The 17,317-nt window shown below is 39.5% G+C and overlaps 2 protein-coding genes across 2 annotated transcripts; one reads left to right on the top strand and one right to left on the bottom strand.

The window, feature by feature from the left end:
• Nucleotides 1-272: 272 nt before the first annotated feature.
• Nucleotides 273-4,048, top strand: dlx1a (distal-less homeobox 1a). Its single transcript, XM_034185791.1, has 4 exons — nt 273-468; nt 1,524-2,116; nt 2,397-2,596; nt 2,944-4,048. Exons 2-4 carry the CDS (start codon nt 1,807-1,809, stop codon nt 3,193-3,195), a joined length of 762 nt encoding a protein of 253 aa, XP_034041682.1. The 5' UTR covers nt 273-468; nt 1,524-1,806; the 3' UTR covers nt 3,196-4,048.
• Nucleotides 4,049-8,961: 4,913 nt separating this feature from the next.
• Nucleotides 8,962-11,350, bottom strand: dlx2a (distal-less homeobox 2a). Its single transcript, XM_034185790.1, has 3 exons — nt 10,708-11,350; nt 10,292-10,476; nt 8,962-10,170 (listed from the first exon to the last, which is right to left on the bottom strand). The coding sequence occupies exons 1-3, from the start codon at nt 11,024-11,026 to the stop codon at nt 9,844-9,846; spliced, it is 831 nt and encodes a 276-aa protein (XP_034041681.1). The 5' UTR covers nt 11,027-11,350; the 3' UTR covers nt 8,962-9,843.
• Between the last annotated feature and the right edge of the window lie 5,967 nt (nt 11,351-17,317).

Raw genomic sequence — 17,317 nt, 5'->3', positions numbered from 1 at the left:
ACCAAGTGCCCATAAAAATCTGTCCTCTGTTCTGGAAGATGATAATTATTGGTTGTACTGCCATTATCATTGTCGTTGTTGATAGAGGAAATCTTGAAGCATTTCCCCCAAAGTAATTCCAGAGAAATCACTTCAAATTGGCCTATTTTAGGGGACAAGGGACCAGCTTCGCTTAGAGCCTAATATTTGACTGAAATCTTTAAATTCAGCCATCTGCAGCCGCTTTGGCGCAGTTGGCGCACGCACAGCGGTGCCAGGATGTATGTGACACATTTTTTTCCCAACTTGTTCTGTTTTAAATTCAAATTATAATCGCCGGGGATGGAATTTAACTGCCTTTAATTTACATGAAGCGCACAGGCGGACCGCGGACGCTGCAGACAACATGTTTACGCACGGCGCAGATCGGACTTTTTTCTACCACCAACCAGCTCTGGATTTATCTGCTTATTTTCCATCACATTTGAAGTAAGTGCACTTTTCTCCTGACTTTAAAGAGCATCGATCCTGTGTGCCGCTGTGGCGGTGTAAACCTGCTGCTAACGAGAGGGGGGAGAAAAAAAAGTCTTCACTTTAGTGATCACCAATTCAATTAATTGTCCACGTGGATAATTATACTTGTTAGACTGCGGGAAGCTGCGCGCTCCCGTCCTCACGCAGATCCGCGTTAATCAAAGGTGTTTTAACAAAGCGAACATGGTGCCATGGTACTTGAACGTCACAAAGCATCACAGGCCTTTGGATTTACGCGTGGCCGCACTGCACAAAATTACAGAAAACAATCAGCATATGTGCTTTTTCGCAATAGGGGGAAAAAAATCAAACGGTGATTTTTCAAAAAAACTAGATAATTAATTTGTCATCTCCACATGTTATTATAAATCAAGTTGCCAGATCGTTAAAGCGCATATAAGGCAAAACTAAACAATTACTTCTTATACTGGAAATAATTTGTCATCTCCTGCTGCTGTTATAGCGTCTGTGAGTTTATTTTGCAGTTAAAGGTCACGGTGTTAAATCATCATATTTCGGCCTTCACCTGAACCAATCAGAACTGTGCTACATAACTGCAGGTGTAACTAAAGCTGCACCTTGAGTGTTAAATACACGTTTAATTACACGCCCACTTATGAAAATTGAACTCTAGTGTTATGGTAATTCGCCAGAGCGCACGAACCTTAAATCAAAAAGAACCACATCAAAACTGACCAGAGACACAGAAGACTTAACGAGGCTGGAATTATTAATTGAATGAAGTTAACCGACGTTTAGGCGAATATGACAGATGGCAGCTTTTATTATAATAAGACAAACCTAATTTTGGGCCGCTGCATTAAGGGTTTCAAACTGGTACATTAAAATAGTAGATGCGATATTGATCAAACAAAAGTGTAAAAAATAAAATTAATAATAATATGATGATGATAATATGATGATGATGATGATGATGATGATGATGATGATGATGATTCTGCATGTCACGAGGAAATCTGAGGTTTTGTTGTTTTCCTTGACTTTATCAGTTTCTTCGGACCCAGCCCTAGCATCGCCAATCCGCTTCCCTCTTGGAGAGAGTGGACCAATCAGCGACCGTCTTTGATGAATATTCATGAGTCCGAGATTCAAACCTTTGAGCGAGTTTGTCTTGGACCACAGCATCATACCTGGGAGTTTTTACGGAGACAAACTGCATTTTCTTATGAATGGAAAGAGAAAAAATCAGTTCGGCTTAAATTGGGACCCATCCCTCACTGAGATCATAGGAGGTAAACAACAAAAGCCAGAGAAGGGCAACAGCCAGAAGAGATGACAATGACTACAATACCAGAAAGTCTTAATAGCCCTGCCTCAGGAAAAACCGTTTTCATGGAGTTTGGACCCACAAGTCAACAAATGTCGCCTTCCTCCATGACTCACGGACACTATCCCATGCACTGTTTACATTCTGCAGGTCACAGCCAGCACGACAGCTACAGCCCGACCTCGTCCTTCCCCAGATCTCTGGCTTATCCATACGTCAACTCGGTGGGCAGCCATTCCAGCAGTCCGTATCTCAGCACAGTACAGACTTACCAAAACAGCTCCACGCTCACACAGACGCGTTTAGAGGACGCAGGTAAGTGCGCAACGGCGCTGGAGAAGTTTCTCTGTACTGCAGCACTCGCCGCTGCGCTGCAAAAGCGAGCCAGATGTTGGAATTAGGCTCGGCAATTATTTATTGCGTAACGCTATAAACAATGTATGCAATTAAGGGTAATTATACCTAAAGTACAGCCTGTAAAACTTGCGCGGGAGTATTCAGTGCTGCGCAGAGCACTTAGCTGGAGCTCTCTCCTCATTTGTTTTTTTTTTTGTTTGTTTGTTTTCTGTTGTGTGTACGTGTGTGTGTGTCTTAGCGCCAGAAGCGGAGAAAAACACGGTGGTGGAAGGCGGAGAGGTGCGCTTCAACGGCAAAGGAAAAAAGATTAGAAAGCCAAGGACTATCTATTCCAGTTTACAGCTCCAAGCGCTCAACAGAAGATTTCAACAAACGCAGTATTTGGCGTTACCGGAGAGAGCGGAGCTGGCGGCGTCGCTGGGGCTCACTCAGACACAGGCGAGTCCATGACGAGAAATACCACCTATTATTATTATTATTATTATTATTATTGTTGTTGTTGTTGTTATTGTTATTGGTGGTGCCATGCTGAAAATGTCAATGTTTAACACCCAATTATATAAATTCATTTATTAAACTCTGTGAACATTAGATTAACATGTGTGAGGTCTCACTGGTTGGTACTGTAGTTAAGCTCAAAATACATGTTTTAATAAATCAGCCTGTTGCACTTTCAACTGGTCATTTTTTCGTGCGTAATGCATGCGTAAAACGCGCGCAACTCTCTGAAAATACAGTTCGGTTTTAATTTTTCTATCCAAAACGCATCTTTAATCCTTTTTCAGGTGAAAATTTGGTTCCAAAACAAGAGGTCCAAATTCAAGAAACTGATGAAGCAAGGCGGCGGCACGATCGACACCAACGCTCTGTCCGGTGGCCGCGGACTTCCCAGCGGCTCTCCCTCGGTGGCACCTGTGTGGACCACCCCGACCACCGTGAAGACCTCAGTGGGGACAACAGGGTCTTACATTCCTAGCTACACATCATGGTATCCAGCCACGCACCAAGAGTCTATGCAACAGTCACAGCTCATGTGAAGTCAGACTTCAGCCCTGCCATGGCTCGTAAAACAAGAAGGGAAAAGGGGCCGCGCCGCGCCGTGGCTCCACACTGCTAAATGCGCAAATCCAAGGGTTTGCGGCTGAGACATCGGCCAACTCATACGGATGACTGCATGCAGTGAAGAAGAAGAAGGAGGCTGAGAGACTGAAATGGCACTCCATGCGCCCAGGGGCAAGAAGCCCCTTTGGAGAAGGTCCAGACAAATGGATTCCTTTTTTGGCTGCTGTTTATTTTTGTGACATTTCTTTTCTTTTCTTTTCTTTTTTTTTAATTTGTGAGAGTACTTCTGTTGTTGAGTTATACGTGTCTGTGAGTGAAATTCTGCAGAAACAACGAGTTATTGGGCCCAAAAATGATTAGAATAATCTGTATTGCTTAAAAGTCAATTAAGGGTATTTGTGGAACCAAATATTCGGCAGTTATGCAGCACATCAAAGCAGAGAGCAATTGTGCAAAGCCTCAAATGTTGTCTATGTGTTTGTTATTTAAGTTAAATTAAATTATTCAGTCCTTCTGTGTTCATTTGTACATGTGTTTGAAATAATAATGCTGCTCTGACGCAAGCTTTTCTCTGCCGATGTTATGTGAAAATATAACAGACCTGCTTAAAAAATAGCCTGAGGATGAACGTTTGTCACTGTATTTTGTACAAAATAGTCCATTTCCCCCCCACATTTGTGCTGTACTGGATACCATGTGAAACAGGCTCTTTCTGTATTCGTCCAGATGTGTTTAGTCCACATAGAAATATTTAGTTTTGTATTAATTTATTTCTCTGTTTCTGAAGTTTAATGTACATAATGTGAAAACTTTCAAAACCAAGTAAAATAATGATTTAAATGAAAGGTGTGTGCTTGAAATGAAATCCTCCCTTCGTTTTTGAAAGACTTTAGCGCCGCTTTAATCCGAGATGACGCAAAGGATGCCGGTCCGAAACGCAGCAGCGGCGTTCTTCAAAAGGGTATCGTCATAAAGAGATTCATTGTCCCATTTAGCATTTAGCCTGCACGTGCTCCCTTATGGGTATTGTCAAACCTCATCCAAAATAAGCAAATAAGATCTGAATTTATTTGAGTGCGAATTCCAAACAATAGTGCAGATTTTCGCTTGTAAAAAGAAACTGCGCACACCCACAAAAAATAAATACATATATAAATAAATAATAATCAAATAAAATCCATGCGTAATTTGTGTTTATGTAATGCATATTCTTTTATATATACGTATAACTGACACTTGCCGTAAGATTGCGTGAGGCCTAATTTCACTCAACAATCACTCAAAAATTTCTTTTCTCTTTCTGGTTGAGATCTTATTTGTCTTCTCGGCTTTCTGAGTGGAACAGATCGACAGTAAGCGTTAAACGAATAATTAGTGGAGATGTGGCAGGTGTTTAAAAAAAGACGACAAAATGCCGCAGCAGATGAAGAGTGAAAGTAGAAAAATCAGATCAAAATGCCTTCTTTGTTTAAACAATATGTGAAATATTTTATTTTGCAAAATCTGATTCAAAATTATACTCTTTTTTTTCAATTGTGTTTTACTTGTAGTGATCTGTAAAACGTCATGCTGACAGAATTTTAAAAAATGCAGCACAGTTAGATGGGATTAAGTAGCCCTGTCTTTTTTTTTTTATTATTTAAATTAGATTTTTTTTTTAAGATTTTGCATCGAGATGTTGATACGCTAAATTGCACTGTAAACCAAAGATGGGCCAAAACTAATTATTATTAGAAATAGAATACATTATTAGATATTATATAAATTATTAAAATGAAATTATGACAAATTCAGCTCAATATTTTAGATAATATAAATATAATAATTGAAATAATATTTCAGTGCGTACACACGAAGAAAGAAAGAAAAATAGTTACTTTATTAGCCTAAATATTTAAAAGTTTTGCAATTATAAGGACATATCTGCTGTTGATTGTTTTTTTTATACGTCAACAGTATCTACTGCATATATAATTTATTATTTAAAAATATTCCCATTATTTATTTTGTTTGTTCCATTGTTAGTGGCAAAACAGTCCATTAATACAAAATTATTACAAGTAATGTATTATTATTTTTATGCAATAATGCTTCTCATGGGAATTTAGCTTTTATTGTATATTATTATTATTATTATTATTATTATTATTATTATTATACGTTATAATGTCTTTCAGGGGAATTTAGAATTTTTTAAGTGTAGTTTCTTGCTTTATCCTTGTGTAACACCTTCTGCTGCCTCACTTTTTAAAATTTTTATGACGAACTCCGAAACATATGCAGTTTTTAGAAATCCTGCCCTACGTATATATTTCCATAGCTTTTAGAGAGAATATGTATTGTGCGCCTCTACAGCAAAAATAGATGTGCCTCTCCAGCCCTCCAGAAAGGCGCAGCTGCACATCCAAGAGGGTCAGTGTTATTTCGCTGCATTCTCTCCTTGATTACGAGCTGAGCCCATCAAACCCAGTATAATTACAGTAATTTCGCCCTTATTTATTCTAATGCAGTTTCCTATCTCTGAGGTAATTATGAGCAATTTTTTTTTCGCACGGAGGATCTTTCTGCGTTGACAAAAGAGGCAGAGCGCTGAAAGAAATCGGCTGCTGCAATAGGAAAAAAAAAGTGAAATAGGTGCGCTGCCATTTCGTCACTATTCCCTTAGACTTTATGTATAAAGCAGGCAAATTGCTTGCAGGTGTACAACGCGGGGTTGTCAATGCGAAGAGGCTCCGCGGCACAATGCAAGCGTAATGAAAGCAGCGACTAAATTAATTTTCTGTCGCTCATTTAAACATTTAGAACGTTTTTTAAAATCCAATATAGGTTTAGATCTTACACTTTAAATGCGCTCGATAATTTCTACAACATTATGAAGTCAAATAAATAAAATATTTATTATTTAAAGTCCTAAATATCAAATGGAAAATGCGCAAAATTAAACCCGCAATGCGTAAATAAAAAATCGAGAAGGCCAATTTGAGCAGCGGATATAAACGCATAATATCGTGATGTGGCGTCGCTCATTTCATTGCTAGCACAAAAAAAAATAAATAAAAGCAAAAACAAACTGATAATACCAACCTTTTAGCAAGGAAGAGGCTAAACTCGATGGGTTTCCAAAAAAGCGCAGCAACATCCTGCAACCTGGCAACAAGCTGAGTGCGTAAATCCCATCAAATGTCTGCCATGTGCCGCTCTGCAGAGATCAGAATATGAGTGAAAATGTCTGCTTTATTTCCCCTCTTTATAGCTGATGGAAAAAAAAAATTGTAGATTATTAGCATAAATGTTTACTCCTCATTACGCTGATGACATTGTGCACTCGAGATCTTGGTAATCTTTGGGGGAAATTATGAGTAATTTTTTAAAATTTAAAGCAGCAGTTACCATGCAATTCAGACTAATTCTGCGTAGGCTCCACACGGATATAATTATCGTTGAGTCAAGATGTTAGGCTAAAAACTATGCATTGATATTCCCATTTATTATGTACATACAACATTGACAATGTTGATGCTTGAAATAGCAGGAAATTGTCTTGTGCAAAAAATTACACCCCGTATTAGGACATCTAAAATTGCGAAGAATTATATAGTAATTGCAGGCTTTCAAATTTGAAAGCCAGAATGCTCAAACCAGAGCAAATGTGGATTAAAATTACAGGGCATAAATTAGGATATGGCATTTACAAGTTGAGTAGAAATGTAGAAATACAAGCCAGCAGCACTTCCAACGTACCGATGAAACAAAACAGAGCAACAACACTGAAAACACAATTTCATAGATGCTTTATTTGTGTTTCATGAAACAAATACATATATTTAATACTCTTTGGGAATCTAGAGGTTCTGTAACAGTGGATGCACACAAATTCATTAATAATCAGAGAAGATTTATTTATTTCAAATGGTCCACACATGCACTCGCTTTCAGACTATATTCTGAACAGTAAGACAATAATAAATTAATTAATTAAAAAGCCAAGTATTAATGTAAACTTAGAGGTAACAGGCCTGCAGAATCTGATCCTGTCAGTTTTGCAAGACAAACTATGACAGGGAAACAGGTAGGATGGCTGATGTGGTCGTTTCAAGGCAAAAAGACAGTAATGAGAACCACAAAAAAAAAAAGAAAACACAAAATAACAGACTTTGACACAGTTCCACATGCATGCATCAATACAACATTAATGAAGACAGCAGCATATATATATAAATATATACGCACATATATATATACACAAGATAAATGTGCAAAAAATTGCGAACCATAAAAATGTTTTAAAACGCCTGTGATGAATGCGTGCTTAGCAATTTAAACAAAATTAATATTTAAAAGGCAGCCGCTGTTTTTTTTTTTTTTTGGGGGGGGGGGGGGGGGGCACAAAGTATTCCAAGGGTTTTCCATAACTTCATGTTGATCAATCCATGATAACCTGATTACTATCTGTCGTGTTCATGAAAATCGTGTACTGGGTACAACAAATTTCCAAATCAGTGTTTCTTTATCTTTATCTATATTAGGATCTGCTATTTTGTTTAACATGTTACATTGTTGCTTTTTTTTTTTTTTTTTTTTATAAAATTCTTTGTAATATTTGAATGAATGAATGAATGTGTGTATGCGCGCGCGCGCGCACACACATACATGTGGGTCAATGTGTGCCCGTCCTCGCAGATCACAGACTGGCTGACACAAATGTTTCCATGATGTTGTTGTAGCTTCGGGCTGTGTTGGATCCAGTGCGGCTCTTGTTCATTAAACGTCTGGAAAGCAGCTCCGTGACTCCACACAGTCTGCGGGGCTGCGCTGCTCGGCTCTCCCCGCCCCTCTCGCCTCATGCCGGCATGTGTTGGTGAGCATCACTGCGCCCCTCAGCCTGTTGCCCTGCCTGCTGCCACAAGCCCCAGCTCGGCCAGCAGTTTACGTATATGTAATGCGGCATTAAAAACAAGACAAAATTGTGTTTTATAATTTCGGCCTTTAATGTGAGTAGCTACTGTCTGTGAGCTTTAGCCCCAGCCGGCTAAAACTAGCCTAGCTTAAGCGTCACCTCACCATATAACTCTATGCACCTCAATACAGTTAGCCATTAGCTGTGTAGCTACCAAGCTGTTTTTAATAATTGTAACTCAACCAGCACTAAAAAGGCTTACGGGGATCTAATAAATCTGTGTCCACCGTGTTTGAAGGAGCCTGGATGTAATATTGACAACAGGAATAAGCCTAAACCCTGTAGGTACAAACAAATCCAGAAAATCATACACAAACCATGAATGCTAACTGATTAGCATACTTTAATTATTTAAATGATTGTTGTTGCCAAATGTTGAAAGATTTTCTCATTCCTCTGTTATATAACATTGTCTTAAATGTATTATTTATTTGTATTATATGTATTATTTGTTTGTTTGTGTGTGTGTTTGTAACTCTACATATTAAAATCTGGTGTAAAAGCCTTTAATTTTTTTTCAGTAAAACACCAAATTTGACATTTAAAACTACTACAGAAAATGTCGTTTAAAATGAATTTTTATATCAAATTTTAATATTTTCGCACTGAGACCTGTACGTTTAAATAGTGTAGGTTTACAACCAAAGGCAGGATTCCACAAAGACAGACATAATAATCATAATCAATAAATAAATGATTGATCAATATGATGTTCATGTAAAAAACAATAATCTTTGCAGTGCACCCCTTCAAATTTTAAAGGATGTTCACACAAGATATTTATTTTTGTTTTTAATATTTTATGCAGTAAAACAAATGAAGCCGTTCATTATTTTTGCAGGACGTTTGCTTTCTGATTTTTAGCCATGCCTTAAAATTGATGCACAGTACAATACTGATCAAAATATTCAATGCAAACTGATTACTGTTTTCAGAAATCACTCATCATAGCCTGTTTAACTCTGCAGTATAGTTAAAAAAGAGAGGTGTGTGTGCACAGAAAACATTTTATTTAAATAACATGTCGAACACCGCTAAAATAAATAAGACCAAAATACAATTAATTGTGATACAAGTAAAACAGAGGCTAAGACATTCAGTAGCTTGGGATGGTTAATGGGTTTGTACCAATATTATAAAAAGAGCCAAAGCGACACAGACTATCAAAAAGCATGTGGAAAAATATTTACAAAGATGGATTCAAACACTTACCCTTATTATAAACAAATCAATGTGAAGAAAGGACAAAGGTATCTGTTTTATTACAACAAAATGAGGTCATGTTCAAAAGGCACGATACAGTTAACTTTTGTGCTACATTTGTGTTTTCCTGCGATTAAATCTTTTTGAATGCAGGAATGGCAAAAAAGTGACGTCCGCGAAAAAAAAAGGCAGCTTTCGCCTTGGTTGTGATTGCTTTGGGTAACAGTGGTTCATTCATCCCTTGACATAAGCAAAAATAAATAAATACAAAAATAACTGCAAAATCTGTGGCTACCACTTACCGGTGCGTAAACTGGCACGGTCCATTAACCTGCGCGACTCCACTGACGCGTAAAGTTCGCGTGGAGGTCTGAGTAATAATTAGCCTTTTTGTTTGTTTTGTTTTATTTTTTTGCACCAGTTGTGTCCGATTTAAACCCGATGTCTACTTGGTGTTATTTGTTTAGAATATCGTCCCAGCACTTATGGCGGCGTTGTGGTGATGTTGCACCAGAGTCGGCTGTAGATGCGTCGTGGAGTTCGTGGTTGAGTACCAGGAGTAGTTTGCCAAAAACGACGAAGGCGCAGTCGTGTTGGGAGGGCTGTTGCTCTGAGGTAAACTGGAGCTTACGCTGTTCATTCTCTGGTTCTGTGGAAAGTCCCAGGCAGTAGTTGGCGGTGATGTGCAGGGGGGAGATTCACTGGAAGCAACATGTTGCTCTGGAGGGATTTCTCCACTTTTCCATAATTTTTTGAACTTGGAGCGACGGTTTTGGAACCAAATTTTGACCTGGTGTAGAAACATTAAACACACAATTCAGTAAATTCCACTTGTCGGATGAAATACACATTTAATTTTTTTATATTACATGCATAAAGATGATATTTGACCCTTAACGCACGGCACCCACCTGTGTTTGCGTGAGGCCCAGCGAGGCTGCCAGCTCGGCCCGTTCAGGCAGAGCCAAATACTGCGTCTTTTGAAATCTCCGCTGAAGTGCAGCCAGCTGGAAGCTGGAATATATGGTTCGAGGTTTCCTGACCTTCTTTGGTTTCCCATTAACCATCCGGATTTCTGGCTCACTCTCTTCTTTCTCTGCAAAAACATTCCAACATAACTGGCATTACGCGCAGCATTTGCAGTTTTCCCCCCCAGAACATTTAATGACCGTTTGGATTAAATGTGCAGATCTGAAGTCAGTTTTCAGATTTTGAGCAAAAGTGACAATATTTGCATGAAATGATAGTCATTTTGGCCAATAAGCCATTATCCATGACTCGATTATACGACCGTGTGCCAAAATAGTACATCCACATGCTCGCTTACCTGTTTCAGCTGGAGTAGGAGACGATGTGGTGCCGTAGGAGCCGTATGCACCATAAGAGGAGTTGAAGCCGAGGTCGTATGACTTTGCGTTATATGGCACAGAGCTCGCTGCGCTGCCGTGGTACTGGTACGATCCGAGTTGGCCAAACGGAGACCCTGCGCAGTGTCCAGGCTGCGGGCTGTTGTAATAGCTGCTGTCCGTCGCCGTAGACACCGGCAGAGTCGGCGATTCTTGCGACTTGTGTAGGCCGTGGTAGTTACTTGAGGTAATCTGGTTTGAATGCATATCAGTATTTAAATTCTCAAAAACCCCGGTCATCTTGTAAGGGCGCGGAGCGGTCGCGTGACGCGCAAAAGCGACAAAACTGCAGCACTGCAGGATGAAAACGCGGCTCAGATTGTGGAATCGTGACAGCTTTTAAATCAGAACGCATTCCCAGGAAGGATTTCGCAAAAAAATAAAAAATAAAACTCGATGGATGGTGGGTCTCTCACAGTAGCCTGTGATTAACTTGCTTTACGGTGGTTGGTGGGAGCGCATTTATGAGCCAGAGTGGGAGCTACTGTGTGACGCAGCCAATGAGTGAGGAGCCACCCCACACCGCGTCCACCCTTCATTATTCCTTCAGGTCTGTGTGGCGCTGTTGTCTGCACGGTTTTCTTTCAAAGCGGCGCAACACAATCACGAGGTGTGTTTATATTCTGCCACCTATAGAGGGCGGCATGCGAAACGGTTAGAGATAACAGTTTGGGATTTGAAGAAACCGTTGTTTCCTGTGTAAACTGCATTGTTCATGTCAAATGTATTAAAAAATTTAATAGATTGAATTCGGGATTTTATTCATGGGGAGGGTTCTACTAAAGCCCTACCAGGACTTTTTTGTTTGGTCACAGATGACATACAACAATGACTTAGCCTAGGCTACTAAACATCCAACAAAGTCCATCATTGGCTTGGACTTCATCTACTGATCTGGTGGTGGCGTTTGGGGGGTTGTGCCCCTCCCCCCAGCAAAGGTGTGATAAAATATTGGAAAGGTCTTTGCATAAACAAAGACTAATTGATAAGCTGCGATATAAAGAATTGGAAGATTTCCAATGTTCAAAATAAAAATTGTGTATTAAAATAATCCATTCATCCATCCATTTTCTTCCGCTTTATCTGGAGTTGGGTCGCGGGGGCAGCAGCTCAAGCAAAGCCACCCAGACCTCCCAATCCACACACACCTTCCCTAGCTCCTCTGGGGGAACCCAAAGGCGTTCCCAAGCCAGCCGAGAGATGTAGTCCCTCCAGCGTGTCCTGGGTCTTCCCCGGGGCCTCCTCCCGATGGGACGTGCCCGGAATACTTCTCCAGCAAGGCGTCTAGGGGGCATCAGGAAAAGATGCCCGAGCCACCTCAATTGGCTCCTTTCGACGTGGAGGAGCAGCGGCTTGACTCCGAGCTCCCCCCGAGTGACCGAGCTCCTCACCCTATCTCTAAGCGAGCCCCCAGCCACCCTATGGAGGAAACTCATCTCGGCCGCTTGTACTCACGATCTCGTTCTTTCGGACATGAGCCAAATCTCATGACCACAGGTGAGGATTGGAACATAGATCGATCGGTAAATCGAGAGCTTTGCCCCCCTACTCAGCTCTCTCTTCACCACGACGGTCCGATACAGCATCTGCAGTGATGCAGTCGCTGTATCGGTTGCATTAAAATCAGTGAATAGAGAGTCAGTGTTTAGCTTCACAGCTTGCCCTATAGAATGTAGAAAAAAAGACTATAGACCAGAGAACAAGTCACACCCTGCCCCCCCTTCACCTGAAGCTAGCTCTACCCCTGTACTTCTTCTTTGTCTTTCGGCTGTTCCCGTTAGGGGTCGCCACAGCAGATCAATCGTTTCCATCTCACCCTGTCCTCTGTATCTTCCTCTGTCACACCAACCACCTGCATGTCCTCTCTCAGCACATCCATGAACCTCCTCTTTGGTCTCCCTCTTCTCCTCCTGCCTGGTGGCTACCCCTGTACTACCCTGTAAAAAAGATTTTTGTTCCTCTTCTTGTCTCACTTAAGTCATCTTGCTTTAAATTGTGTCAATGCAAGTCTCAAGGTTTCAACACTTCACATAAACATAACTCAGTTAAAGCAACAAGATGATATGACTGAGTCAAGCAGAGTCAACAAGTCCTTTTTTACAGTGCACATCTGATTCATCCAAATAAAAGCTCACAACTTTATGCACCAGGGGACCAATGAACAAGAACACCAGACTTAATAGAGTTTAAAGCATTGTGTCGTCATTGAATTGATGTGCCAAAGAACAGGGTCTTTACATCCCCCCTTCTTCTATTTTCTTTTTGGAAAAAAAAAAAATGTATGGGTTGGCTCCTTTTCAAATGTGAGTGAGTTTTAGCCAATGAGCCTTCCTTGGGTGTAACATGCTGGTCCAAGAAAATCCTCTTAATTTGAAAAAGAATTATCACACATTGTGATTGAATCTAATGAACTGCTATTTGAATCGATGACACTGACATTTAGGCTAAAGTTAGCACAGTTTTTTTTTTCCTCGACAGCTGCACCCACCTATGTTGGCCACTGTTTTTTTTTTTTTTTAATGGTAGTTAATCTATATATTTTATGAGCATAATTTAATTTTAGAATATGTATTGAAATATATTATGCAAAACCATGTACGTAATTTGTAGGGAAGTTGTCATGATTATTTTTTGACATCCTTGTTTTTGTTATTTGGGTGCACTTTTATTTTTTTGTGGGGGGGGGATAGGTCTTGCCCATCCAACCCACCCACCAGCTATTCTGTTGTCATTGTGAAGCTAATCTAAATATCTGATGTCACAACTGCAAGTTATAATTATTTGGTAAAATGCCTGACTGGATGTCAGTTTAATGTTACCCAGTGAACACAGATTATCACAATAAACCATTTACTTGCAAATGAGATCAGTCATTCTGTTTTTGATCCACTTGCATGCTGACTAGTCAAGCAAGATTGTGTAGCAAGCTATTGTATGAGCCAGGCTTATAGCTTGGTCCCTACAATTTTTGGTGACAAAGTTGAACTGGATATGAGATATTTGTGTAGCTTACTTGAGCAAATATTTAGCACCCTTGGGTGTCTTTAGCTTTTCTGATGTAGCGTATATCCAAATAAAACAAGATTTTCCATATTTATTTAAAGGTGTAGTTTGAAAATATGTACATGGAACATAGCCAATATGGAGAAATTTGGCACTGGATCCCTCTGTGTTTAGAAGTGGAGGATTAGCATTAGCTCCACCACCCTTGTTTACACGATTGAACCACTGTCATATGAACTAATTCAGCCACTTTATACTACAGCTGTGTCACACTGAGAAATAAAGGTAATAATTATATCAACTGACATTCAAACCCACACCGCTGACCCATGATAGTAATGTATATTCACTACATGACTGGCTACGACTGATAAGGTCATGGACACGTGTAATTTTACGATGTGGATGACCCAGAGTCCCTGTGACGAGTGGGAACACCCTGATCAGTGTAAAGGCTAATGTTTTCAAAGACGGTGCACGAGGTGAACATCTGAGGAGCAGCTCAATTCTATACTTGTAAAACACATAATTTGTTTTGCCAAAGCTAATGATGGGGTGTGGTCAAAAAATAGAACGTAAAACATCTGGATGTGCAATGCTTTGAATAAGAGAAATCGATAAAAAGGGTTTTTTTTCGTTTAAGACACACAATGATGCAGGTTGTGTTAGTGAAAATTATAATAAACCTGTTGCAACCAAGCCCAGTCTCCCCTACTGTGATCCTGTAGGCTTGTAAATCTGTTTTCTGCAACTCGCAGATTAATTCATCCCTGTCACAGCTAGATGAGATAAAACATGACTTCCACAGATGGATACAGTGTACAGAGAGAAATGTGTGCAGCAAATTGCTTTTCGATTGCCCTGCGGTTGGCAGGCTTCATTTAGATTTTACGCTTGTCAAACAGCACACATTTATACATCTTTCAGATTACTGTGGAAGTTTGGTCAAATTTAAGGATGTAAACTGACAAAACAAAATAACCAAACTATGATACATTAGCCAAATAAATAATGAAACGACTCAAAGAGAAAGAAAAATGTGTAGATTAACTCGAATCACGAAGGTGTGAAATGTTTGGATTTTGAAGGTGCTGATGGCGGCACAGAATGACAACAGCGCCCCCACGTGTCGTAAATGTGACTTGCATATAATTTAAATTTTTGAGTTGAAGTGATGGTTTGACTGTTTTTAGTTGACACTAGATAGCAGCACAGTTTCTGTTGTTAGGCCAGGTCAGGAATAAAACAGGTTGGAAATACTGCTACTTTACTTGGAGTACTGCTACGTTACTTTATTGCTACTACTTTTTTTCTAGACTACTACTGGACACTAATGTCATGTATATATATATATATATATATATATATATATATATATATATATATATATATATATATAAAAGCTTTGTGAACCTTCACGTTAGGCTGCCACGTGAATGTATGTTGGATGTCCAGTATACAGCAAAGTGCTTCTGCTTCTGCAATATCACTCAAATGTTAAATGATTCTAAAAGTGTATCACCTGTCGATAATTACATTATATACATACAAACTGGCATGCAGTGTTTTCTCTTGCAAACAATTCAAAACAAAAAAAAATTAGGACTACAGGCCCCAAAGTCCAGAGCCCCCAAATTCCCAAAGTCAGATAATGCTCAGGCAAAAAAGAAAAAAAAAATCTGAATATAGCCCATCATAATTTTAGTCTTATTTAATTCATTCCAGTTCAGTTTATTCATATCGTGCAAAACACAATAGAAGTGTTCCAAAGTGCTACATAGGAGTAAGGTTTAAATCCTACCCACTGCCGAGCATGCAGATTGGCACAGTGGTGTGGGAAAAAGTCCCTCAGATGTTTTTAAAATTATTACAGGAAGAAACCTCAAGCAGGCCAGACTCAGTGGGGGGAACCATCTGCTTTGGCCATATGAACTAAAACAAAGCAGTGAACTAAAACAAAAGCAGAACAAGGAATTGTCAAATATGCAGAGACAGAAATTTTCCAGATAAGCAACCATATACATAGAGTTCATTTATCACAATGACTGAGTCCCAGTAAAAGGGACTACAATAGGTTCACTCTGTGTGTTAAGCACATGAATAAATTGGATCCAAAATGCAGACAACCCCCAATTGAATAGGTGAAATAAGTGATCTTATTTACCAAAAGAGAAAGGTCAGAGTCCAAAAGCTAGGAATCTGTCCAAACAATCCAGGCCTGGGCAGAGAGTCAGCAGGTCTGAATGCTCATCATGGGTAAAATGGGTGGTGATGTTGGGCACAGCTGGCACAGGAGGTTAGTCAAGGAACTAGCAAGGAGTGGATGAATGAACTGGTCTTTTAAGCTATACAGGAGTAAATGATTGACTGCAGGTGCGAGCTGCAAGCAGGTTAGTCACACCCAGCCTAATAAGACTCACAAGACAAACAGAACTGCAAGGAGAGAGGAAGAATAGCAGAGGATACAAACAGAAAAAGGTAAAATCCTAACACTGTCACAGTTCTAACTCTACAGATCTCAAACAGCACACACATAGACTGTACACATCCCACTCCTGGATGGATCTTGGAAGGATTAATGGATGGATGTACAGACAGACGGATGATCCCCCAGGAATGCCACCAACTGGCCTTTGCCACTGACAGGCACCCACACTCCCCACTGCATCTCTGCTCCTGCCTGGAACATCTGAAATGGTATATTTTTTTATTTATCTGTTTATATATTCATTCAGCTTCAGCAGAACAGTTAACAAAAACAAAGGTCCTCTCAACATTACATGCTAGAAATTGTCCACATTTCAAATATCGAGAATGTTTATTTATTTATTTTTAAATCAACAATGTCATAATGACTTTCCCTTCTGGTCACTTTGTTTCTTCAGCACAAGATACCATATCTATATTAACAACTTCAGATAGCACAGTTTGTTTTCCAAACCTTCTTGAGTGAAAGAACCAGGCTGAAAGTGTGAAATTGTAAGTAGATGTTTTGCATTTAAACAAAAAATATATGTATCATCTGCAAATAAACCAGTTAATTTTTTTGTGCTGTGCAAGGATCATTTATGTTCACAATAAACAATTTCAGTCCTAATTCTGATCCTTGTAGTATCAGAGGCTGTAATGAAAGACTGTCATGAATGGAAGTATTACCATGGTGACACACAAAACAGCAAAGTTCTCAGTAACACCTGTTGAATTGGGGGTGATGACATTGTGGTTTGTGATTAACTGTGAAAACTTGCCTACTTTTGATTTTTTTTTTTCTCTCTCTCTCCAGGTACACAGCAGCTGGTACAGTGTTGAAACACAAGTAGGATAAGGAGCTTTTAGTATGGTTTCCAAATTTCCGTATCTTGCACTCTTCAGCTGAATTTTAGCACCAATCACACATTCATTGTCTGTGTGTAAACCCCAACATGTGAAAGCATGTGTGAATTAAGTGCTAAATAGAAGCACTTCTTCTTGTCTTTTGCTTTTCCATCAATAATTTATTATCATCCATTATTTAACATTTGGCAGTTT

This window comes from Thalassophryne amazonica, chromosome 14, assembly GCF_902500255.1.
Source record: "Thalassophryne amazonica chromosome 14, fThaAma1.1, whole genome shotgun sequence".
NCBI lineage: Eukaryota > Metazoa > Chordata > Actinopteri > Batrachoidiformes > Batrachoididae > Thalassophryne > Thalassophryne amazonica.
The sequence above is the reverse complement of the archived record's forward strand: the minus strand, read 5'-3'. Positions and strand labels throughout refer to the sequence as shown.

Bases quoted from the DNA above. Each gene is read 5' to 3' on its own strand.
- dlx1a (XM_034185791.1), top strand. From the start codon at position 1,807: ATGACAATGACTACAATACCAGAAAGTCTTAATAGCCCTGCCTCAGGA. The intron at 2,117-2,396 runs GTAAGTGCGCAA...TGTGTGTCTTAG, and splicing joins GACGCGTTTAGAGGACGCAG to CGCCAGAAGCGGAGAAAAAC. The intron at 2,597-2,943 runs GCGAGTCCATGA...ATCCTTTTTCAG, and splicing joins TGGGGCTCACTCAGACACAG to GTGAAAATTTGGTTCCAAAA.
- dlx2a (XM_034185790.1), bottom strand. From the start codon at position 11,026: ATGACCGGGGTTTTTGAGAATTTAAATACTGATATGCATTCAAACCAG. The intron at 10,477-10,707 runs GTAAGCGAGCAT...ATGTTTTTGCAG, and splicing joins TCCTACTCCAGCTGAAACAG to AGAAAGAAGAGAGTGAGCCA. The intron at 10,171-10,291 runs GTGGGTGCCGTG...TTTCTACACCAG, and splicing joins TGGGCCTCACGCAAACACAG to GTCAAAATTTGGTTCCAAAA.